The sequence below is a fragment of the Aplysia californica genome, unplaced genomic scaffold (assembly GCF_000002075.1).
Source record: "Aplysia californica isolate F4 #8 unplaced genomic scaffold, AplCal3.0 scaffold00546, whole genome shotgun sequence".
NCBI classification, from domain to species: Eukaryota; Metazoa; Mollusca; class Gastropoda; order Aplysiida; family Aplysiidae; genus Aplysia; species Aplysia californica.
In genome coordinates, this window is record NW_004797816.1 from 356,392 (window position 1) to 366,391 (window position 10,000).

General features: G+C 40.7%; 1 protein-coding gene across 1 annotated transcript in view; it reads right to left on the bottom strand.

Annotated features, from left to right (window-relative positions):
* Positions 1-4,506: 4,506 nt before the first annotated feature.
* LOC101850197 (S-crystallin SL11-like) overlaps positions 4,507-10,000 on the bottom strand; it is a 9,277-nt gene continuing 3,783 nt past the window's right edge. Inside the window, exons 3-6 of the mRNA XM_013087105.2 lie at positions 9,132-9,224; positions 8,252-8,367; positions 6,974-7,078; positions 4,507-5,228 (exon numbers count right to left, since the gene is read on the bottom strand). Of these exons, the coding sequence (XP_012942559.1) occupies positions 5,040-5,228; positions 6,974-7,078; positions 8,252-8,367; positions 9,132-9,224 (503 nt within the window). The 3' untranslated portion in view covers positions 4,507-5,039. The remainder of the gene's footprint in view (positions 5,229-6,973; positions 7,079-8,251; positions 8,368-9,131; positions 9,225-10,000) is intronic.

Below are 10,000 nucleotides of genomic sequence, written 5' to 3' on the forward strand. Positions count from 1 at the left end.
TAGGGGGTGGAGATAGGAGTCAGGTAGATAGATAGATAATAAATAGCAAAAAAACTTTTTGTCATGGGGAGCAATTGGGAACTTTTGTTTTAAATGCACGCAGAAATCATTAAAATAAAAAGTGTAAACCTAATTGTGGAATGTTGCTGAAGTATAAGACCTTACTGGATACGGAAATGGGGGATTTGAGGGTAGAACTCCTCTCCAAGTGTGTTTTTGCTTTGATAGGTGTTTTATGGCGCTCTCAACTGCATAGGGTCATATGAGTAATATGAGCACGCTGGACACATTAACGTAAACATTTTCAGTTTGGTAGATATTTTGAATTTTGCCCCGGTGGCGGTTGAAGCCTACTCTTATCGATTTTAGGACCACCAAGGGATCTTTAACTTGGGCAACTTGCTCATGGGACCTCCGAGATTTTTCGCTCTTGTCCGAGAAGGCTAGGTGTAGATCTTCCCTACCATAAGATCAGGGGTCTTGCTGAAAGACAGCAGTAAGAAGGACGAAGGAGCCAAGGAGTAGCAGTAGAAAGGCTGCAGAAAGAGTCAGGAGCCCAGAGGAGGTGGCAAATAAGGTGAGAGGGTGGGGGCAGAAAGTGGAGGCGAAAGCAGAGACAAAAGCAAGACGATAGAACATTGCTAGGGAGCAGGAAAGGACGGGAAAGGAGAAAATTTCGGAGAAGAAATTTCTCCGTCGCTATCCAGAATCGAACCCCGGACCTATTGAATGAAAGGCGAACACCTAAAGCGCCATTTAGACGTACAGTTAGTTGATCGACGAACTGTAGGATATCGAGAGGATGGCCGGCATAATGTCAACTTCGCGTGGAAACTGAGGGTGAAACGAGCAATCCTCTCGATGTCCAAGGGTTCTCTGTCCAACCACCAGATATCTGACGACGCCAGATATTTGGCGGCCGGCGAACTGAAGGAGTTACGACGAGGGAACAGCTTCTTCGATGTTGCCCCAGGCGTAGTTGAAAATGCATTCCAAAAATTTGCGAAATATTCGTCAAATTAAAAAAAATGATAAGATTTTCGTGATAAGCGACCCAAAATTAGTAAAAAATTCACGCGGGGGACGCAATTTAATAGTGGATTACTAAGTTAAATTCTTTTTTGTGTGTTTTATTTAGTTTGGCCATTTTGTTGATGTTTTGATCTAGATATCTAGCTACAACAGTCCAAGGACGGATAAAAAACTGCACGTCTAAACAGAACTTCTCTCGTCGACAAACTGCAAGTTTACTTATGACCTAGATCGAGCGTCCGTCGGATATACTGTCAGTTTGTCGATCAACGAACTGTACGTCTAAATGGGGCTTTAGCCTCTAGGCCACAGGAGCCCCAATTTGTTGTTGTTAAAGGATTGTTGCATTTAATACCCCCCCCCCCCCCCCATAAACAACCCCTCTCAACCAACCATCCAAGAATGGCATGAGTGGAGATGTTCCGTCAGTTTAAATATATAGAGAGAATCAGAATTTAAAACTCCTAAACAAAACGACCACTACAGATCTAAAACGAACGTTTCGCACCCCTTTATATGCCACCAGGTTACAGAATTCAGTAGTCGAGTCCCATGAGACGTCTGTCCGCTGACAATGTCTTCGGCTAGGACTCCCCTGCACCTTAATGGTCCACTTTCTCAAGGTAGATTTTCGCCTATGACAGTATCATTTTCATGTTCGTGAGGCTGAAATGGATCAAAGGATGGCAACGCGTTCAAGGCTCCTCTGTCGTCTTGAAAAGCGTAAACATTTCCTCAGTGACATTTAGTTCAGTGCAAAGTCCATTTTCACCTTTAAGAATATGTCAACTCCACAAATATTGTCGACTAGGCACTCCACCCACCCTCTATCACATTTAGAAGACACTGTCTAAGGAAAAGTTAACAGTGTGTGCGGTTTTTAGCATTCATGGTTTGGCGGGTCCTTATGTTCGGCCATCATGAATGACGCTTCAAAAATGTTTGGAATCCAAAGGAGGACATGTAGAGCACTGGCTCTAAGAATTCTAAAATAACAACGTTAGTTTTTTAAATTCTATACGAGAAATTCAATACTGTTTAAATATTACAGGGATAAAAAAAATTAAATGTTAAAAAGACAAGTAAGGAAACGAATCGGTTCATAACTTTCCTTGTAAAATTTCTAATTGGTGCATTTTGCGTTTATAGGTGTTTTTCTTTTAGCCGTGTTTGTTTTTTAAAAAAAGTTTATCATTATGAAGTTTACTCCTAACAAATTCCCTTTGAATGAATAACGTCTGTTCCAAATTACAACACTCTGGAACAATTTTTGAGCGAGATATGCAGAAAAAAGCTGTGGTAAAAGTTTTTTTGATCACCCTATATCTTACGTTCCCATAATTATCAATATAATTTAGATCATTTAGGAGGCGGGCTTAGATCCAGACTGGCAGAGCCAACACGGACTGAGAGGGATACAACGTTCCAGCAGAAAGACCGATATAGTCGATAAAAATATGTACTCCACACAAGAGAATCAAACTCGGGTCTTCTGTATGTGACGGCAAAGCGCCTAACATCAACACCACAGACGCCAGTGTTCAGTACAATGCCAATTTGGTTTTTGCCTAAGTCATAAGTACAGCCAGTAAAATTGCCAGGGTTCTGAACCCCCCCCCCCCCCCCAAAAAAACATCACAGAGTCGAGCTGCATTTAGGAAGCGTATCTCAGTCCAAGAAATACATTGTATTTTAGGAAATTAATTCAGAAGAGGCACTCTTCCATACTCCAATTAAGATCAAATAATATCACACAAAGAATGCAGCAGCGACAGCAGCAGCAACAACAACAACAACAAAAAAGAGATCCCCTCCCTCCTAAAAAAAAAAGTAATTTGTTAAATGCATTTTCTCCTGAATATTTCTAGTAATGTGGTCACAAGTTAAACAGGGAACTCGGAAACATGTCTTTCGAAAAGCATCTTTATTTTCTTCAGTTATTTATTTGCTTGCAATGAACATTATTCATTTTATTTACACAAATAGGTTCTATATGTACAGGTAATAAAAACGAAATGAAAACTTACACTTTATAGCCACAACATCCTCATGCTGTACCCATATGGTCGCTTTTAAAGACAAGCGGGCTAACCCAGATTTCGTGGGTTTCCTGAAATCTTGACCTACACCAAAAGTGGGCATTGCCCTACCTATAGGAGAAGTTTGGTTTCATTGGTGTGAATATTTGGTTTGTTTTGAGAAAACTCTGCTTGTTTTTTTTAATGAAACTGAGCAAGGGGCAAAAAGTTTGCTTTCGATTTCTCAGAACAGTATTTGTCGGGACTGCCCACTTGTCCTTAAAAGCGACCGTATGTTCTACCCACGCCCAATATTGCTTGAGTTCGGTGATTGAAACAGCCTCAGAATTTCCAACATGGTCAAGCTTCTTAATGCTTTCTAACACAATACCAACTATACTGATACCAGTGACTAGTTATTAATGCCAGAGAAGTTATGGTGTGACTTCACTTTGATCGATGACAAAGGCTTTTGACCTTTGGTCAGTACTATTTACTGAAAGAAAATACAATATTAAATAATAATAGATAACATTTGTACAGATCAAATTCCCGCGCAACAGTATGCTCTGAGCGCTTTACAATATATTAATACCCCAGAAGGCCGGTTGGCATTCTAAAACAGTCTCAACTTCCTTGCAAGCAAACAGTGCAAGCTGCCATTCATGGGCGCTAAAACACTAATACTAATATACTGGCAAGGTCTTTCGCTGTCTATGGCCAGGTACCCATTCACATTTGAGTGAAGTTAGACAAATTCGCGTAAAGTGCCTTTCCCAAGGACATAACGTCGAGCCTGAGGTTCGGACCTCCCAAACCCGCAACCTCACGATTCCGATTCCGGTAGCCTTATCACAAGAACATAATAATAATAATAATAATAATAATAATAATAATAATAATAATAATAATAATAATAATGAAGATCATTTCTATAGCGCCCACTCCCGTGTAAACACAGCTCTAGGCGCTTTACATAAATGCATGTAAGAAAAATATTCATGCACGCGACACACACACACACACTCACACACACACACTCATATACACACAAACACACACACATATACATACACACACACACACACAAACACACGCATACACACTCACGAACACATAACACGCACACATGTATGCCAAACACACACAAACACACTCACACACACACACACACACACACACACACACACACACACGTACACACACACACACACACACACACACACACACACACACACACATCTACTTGCTTATCACACGCACACGATTACACATCGTCACGAAATGAGAATAAAATAATATATACACTGCAATTCACAAAATACATAAATGGATACATAGACATTTACATAACATTGTACTGAACATGAATCTACTGACTTAAAAAGGATGTCATTAATTTTTTAAATTTAGACTCAGATGTTGTATGTCTCAAGGGTTGGGGAAGAGAGTTCCAAACTGACGGAGCAAGGTGGGCGAAAAATCGACTCCACAAAGAAAACAAAATAAACACATCCAAAAGCACCAACTGACATATGCATTGTAGCAGAAAAGACAGAGGGTTAATAATACTAAACCTGTCAATGAAACGAAAAGAAACAGTGATAGGCTGTTTATTTATGATTGACCTGTTTACGTTAAAACATATTAAGAAACACGACGGTTTTGCTACGATTTAGGTATAAAAAAACCGGGCAGCAAAGCATTGGCAAATCTAGTTGAAAAGGTCAAATTCCCACTATTTTCTCTTTTCTTGTTTGCTTCAGGGACCTTTCTCGAAAAGGTCAATCAAACTAACGGCGTGCAATAATACTGAGAAATAAGTCCTAGAACGGAAGTGAAGGAGACAGCATAGAAATCATGATGAGTACCAAATGGTCAATGGGTGAACAAAACGTTTTGTTTGGTTTTTACACGACCGTGGTTGGTCGTGGAAGGGGGTCACCGCCTCATGCGGGGGTCAGTTGACCCCTTAGCTCCCAGCGCCCTCTAAACGAGTAGATCGCCCCATTCCTTTTCGCTGCTGTAGGGTCGGGTTGCCATATACGCCTTAATTTTCTCATTCGCAGCTACCTTTTCCAACAAGGCTTTGCACAACGGGAATTCGTCAATTGGTCCCAGGAAGGGCTTCATCCAACCAGTGACAACGTCATAGATAGCGATGTCAGCCAGACTGATCTGTGGACGGAATGGCAGTGAAGAATGCTGGGATAGAGAAAGGAGTTTTTATTTTAGTTAGGCTTTTACGGTACATGCAACGGAAATAGGTCATATAAGTGCCTAAGATTGAAAATGTTACTTGAGAGCTAAAAAAATAATTGGGTGTTTTTGCGTCCCCATCGACATCATTTAGATGGCACACTTCCGACCGTGACTTTCAGGGCCAATCTGGGCTGAGAGGGATACACAATCCCAACAGAAAGACCGATATACTCGATAAAAGTTTTCTCCTCTCTCGGGAATCGAACTCGGTTCTCCTGCATGCGACAGCAGAGCGCCTAACCGCTACACCACAAACTCAGGCTTACAAAAGACAAAGAATGAGATGTAAGAACGATACATATTTGATAGAAACGAAGGAGCAACCCGCACTAGAGCACCCGACAACCACCCACATAGAGAAAGGAAAGGCATTGGCTATTCAAGCAAAGACGAAAAAATGCGTGTGCATGTAGGTGTGTGGGCACATATATAATGAACTAGCTGCCCCCCCCCCCCCCCCCCTTTTCGTTGAAAGGAATGATCGGTGCATTAACATCAACTGAAAGTCATTGACCTGCTATATTATTTACACTCAACTGGCATGGAGCAATACATCTTGAGAGAAAAGTGACACATGCGTTTCCAAGTTGCCAAATATATACTAGATGTATAGATTGATTCTCTATTCCGCTTTCGTGGTTGTGCACTCAAGAATTTCAAACGTGTGAAACAGTGCGCACGGCTAGTGAATGGAAACCTCACTTGTTTACAATGGCGTCTTAAAAGACGAACATTCCAAAGATTAGATCTAAACGAAACTAATGAAAAACTGAAAATTAAACTACAGTGATTCAGGCTCGTCAATGAAACCCTGCACCCTTTAAATGATTCTGAACCACCATTAATTTGGTTAAATTTGAAAGCTAAGTGGTTCGGAAATCTTAGGCGACCAAAGTGACGGACTTTCACAAATATAATGTGTATAGATGACAATATTGTAAGTTCACAGTTGTGTGTCTGTATCTCTGTCTCTGTCTCTGTGTGTCTGTGTGTTTGTCTGTGTGTCTGTCTGTGTGTCTGTCTGTGTGTCTGTCTGTGTGTCTGTCTGTGTGTCTGTCTGTGTGTCTGTCTGTGTGTCTGTGTGTCTGTCTGTGTGTCTGTCTGTCTGTCTGTCTGTCTGTCTGTCTGTCTGTCTGTCTCTCTCTCTGTCTCTGTCTCTCTCTCTGTCTCTCTCTCTCTCTCTCTGTGAGTGTGTGTGTGTGTGTGTGTGTGTGTGTGTGTGTGTGTGTTTGTGTGTGTGCGTCTCAGAGAGAGAGAGAGAGAGAGAGAGAGAGAGAGAGAGAGAGAGAGAGAGAGAGTATGTATGTGTAGACAGAGAGACAGACAGAGACAGAAAGTCAGGCAGAAACTGAAAGAGAGATGGAGACAGAGAGGTCGAGGGTAGGCTTATCACTGATTGATTGTAAATGTCTTCAGCCAGCCAGACATTCTCAATAAATTTGACTTATCCACTTTTGCGGACTCCTTTAAACCCCTTTTAGCGAATAGCTTAATTGTTTCTATTGGCAGTTTAAGGGTCCTTTAAACGGCAATAGCAACCTTCGCTCAATCTCATTATTCTTTATGTAGGCTTTATTATAGATCTAGTGCTTTCAGAAAACAGTTTTTGTCAACATAAAGAAAACATGTAGAACAGTTTTATATTATTATACTAAGCATACCTGATTTCCAGCAACGTAACCTGTTCCAGTCTTTTTCAGAATCTGTTCGAATCCTCCAAAGTACAGACGTGTGGATTTATTCTGACAGTCTTTAAGACGCTGGGCCTGTTGGTTTTATAAAAAAATAAATATCATGTGACTGCTCTAACGAAACCCACAACTTGAGTACAATAATTCATTATCATTACCTAAGATCTGTCATGGACCTGTTTGCTCTCGCTTAAGCTCATGCTGGACCAACACGTTTTGTTTTCTTTCTGATACTTTACCAGAATTCGGGGAGAGTGTGAAATGGTGCCGAGGAAGGCCATATTTATTCGGTGTATGTATTATGTATTGGGGGGGGGGGGGGGGGGTATACATTTTACCAGTTTTCAGTTCGACTGACCGAATGATCCTATGAGGTTTATTCTTTCCTCTTTTGTGAAATTAGATATGGCGTCGTTTACTGAACACTTGACCCCATTGATGTTCGAAGTACATTAACCCCAAACTTTGGTTGCCCTGAGCAGTCAGTCAGTGTGTGTGACCCTGGGGCTGCCCATGAAGTACACGGCTGCTTTTTCGAGGTAAAAGTTGATGTACGTGCCTCAGGCAAATATAATGTTTAAAAAAAAAAAGTGTTTTTTAAGCCTCCATTGACATAATTTAGATCATTTTCATTTAAGAGGCTGGCTCCCAAACCTGCCTATCAGGGCCAACCTGGGTTGAGAGGGATACAACATCATAGCAGAAGAAATAGACTTGCATTAAGGTATCCAAGAATGTGCATTATCGCGTTATTCCGGTTCACTACGGAGAACACCATTTGATTCTATTTGGAACCAAATGAAGTGCATGGGAGGAAAGGTTGCACTCACACTCTACCACAGCAAGACTGGTGTTTATTGCTCTTCATTTGGGCGCCCATGGTGCGCATCAGCGCGGCGGAAGTTTTTGTGGAGCGCAAACAGCGGCGGTCATAACAGTGCCCAGTCTAGGACAATAATTTACAAAAATGGTGAAATGGTATAGGTTGAATACCCCTATCAAGACTATTAGGTTAAGAGGCAGGACCTCCGAGTTTGATGTTCATCTCAAAATAATTCAAGTCTAGGGCGAAGACCGTGTGGAACCTGGAGAAGAATCACAGACATTGATGTACAGAAAAGTGGGAAAACATGGAATAACATCAAGAGGGTAGCCCAGGTTAGAGAAAGGTGCAAAGTGTTTGTCCGTGGCCTATACCCTGGTGTAGGGATAAAAAGGAAATGATGATGATGTTGGAGTAGAGCTTACCTTTTTCTCTTTATCTGGCTCATCATACACCACTATCGATACTTCTATGAAGTCATGGATGAGGTTTAGAACCTGGTCTATCAATAGGCCGTCTCTGTTAGTCTTCCCGTAGAAACCTTTAAAAAAAAGCAAACAAAAATTGTATACAAATTATTCGTCTTATGCCATGAGTGTGTGGCGTGTGGGTTATGCAGACTTCTTATAATATTATGTGACACAAAAATATTGATGCAAATCTTCTGTTAAAATGAAACAACAGGCGTGAATTGTTTATCTATTAATTTGCCCACAACCATGCTAGTTTGGGAAATTTGCCACATTTAGTTCTTTGTCTCTCTGACTTTTGTTTCAAAGTCGCGAGGGCATTGTTTTGGTGGATTCAGGTCACGTGTGTTACACCCATCCACTATGCGCAGTATAATTAGAGAGTTCTCTCAGGTGGATCATGCTGGGCTATGGTGAGGATGACCTAAGTTCAAATCCCAGATGGGAGGGGTGGGTGGGGGGTGGGGGGGGGTCTTAAAACGAGTTTCTGGAGATGGTTTTCTTGGATTTCCACCAACATATATTTGGCTCAAATCCAACAGTGATGGGCTTTGAATGCTGTGACTTCTGAAATAAGCTTATACTGTGAAAAAAGGCGTTAAACCTACAGAATTGTTTGCTCATTACTTCTAATATTATTATTAAAAACAAATAAACAAACAAACCAGGAACAACTAGAGGAAAGAAACAGAACGGGCAAATAAACCGAAAAACTAACATTACAAACAAATGCAAATATTATAATATGTTACTAGAGACGACGAAATTAGAAAACTTGCACTCAGTTCTCTTACCAAACATAATAATATTATAATTACACGTATTTATTTCTTACCAAATTCCCTGGCAAAATATGTAGCAATGGCCATGGACTGTGCATGAACTTCTCCGTCTATTTCCACCCATGGTGCTGTGCCAAAGGGAGCCTCTGGCGTATAGAATTTAAAAAGTACCGGTACAAGATATTTGTTTTATTTATAGCATTATGAAGATTTGTTTTGTGAAGGAAAAAGCAGAATCTTGGAACATAAATTTGTGATGGAGACCATGTAGATTAGTTTAGTAAGAGTTTTACGGCGCTCGCAACTGCGCAATGTCATATGAGCGTGCGGTACACAAGTTGGTTGCAATCGCTGTGACAGTTCATAGCACGGCTTGGCTTAGGTCAATGATCAGATTTAAATGTTTAAAAAATTGTGATAAAATAACGATCTAAAAATGACAATTTCCTTAAAATTAAAACAACAGTATTTACAATTTACTGTAAATACCAATGGCTTTTTATAAAATAGAGAATTCTACTGGGATCAAAAACAAGGAACATATCTTGTATTTTAAAAAAAATAATTAATACTTCCCTTGGGTCTCTCTGAAGTCTGGACATTCTGTTAAGATGTGTCTAATGGTGAAATCTGTGTCGCATCCGACACAGAACGGTTTCTCATCTCCCAGAAGGAGGTATTAAAACTTGTGTGTCAGGGAGGTGTGTCCGATGCGTAATCGAGAAAAAATGACTGGAGAGGCCAGAAGATTTTCGAGGACCCAGTTTGGGCATGATGTTGAGGAGACCAGGGGCCGTTAACTATTATGCTTAAAAAATTCAAACGTGTTCTGTGCTTCCAAATCCTAAGATGTGGCGTTGAATCTTCTTTTTTTCATTAAAAAAAGGGCTCGATCGGAGGAAAAAGGCGAAGACATAAACAG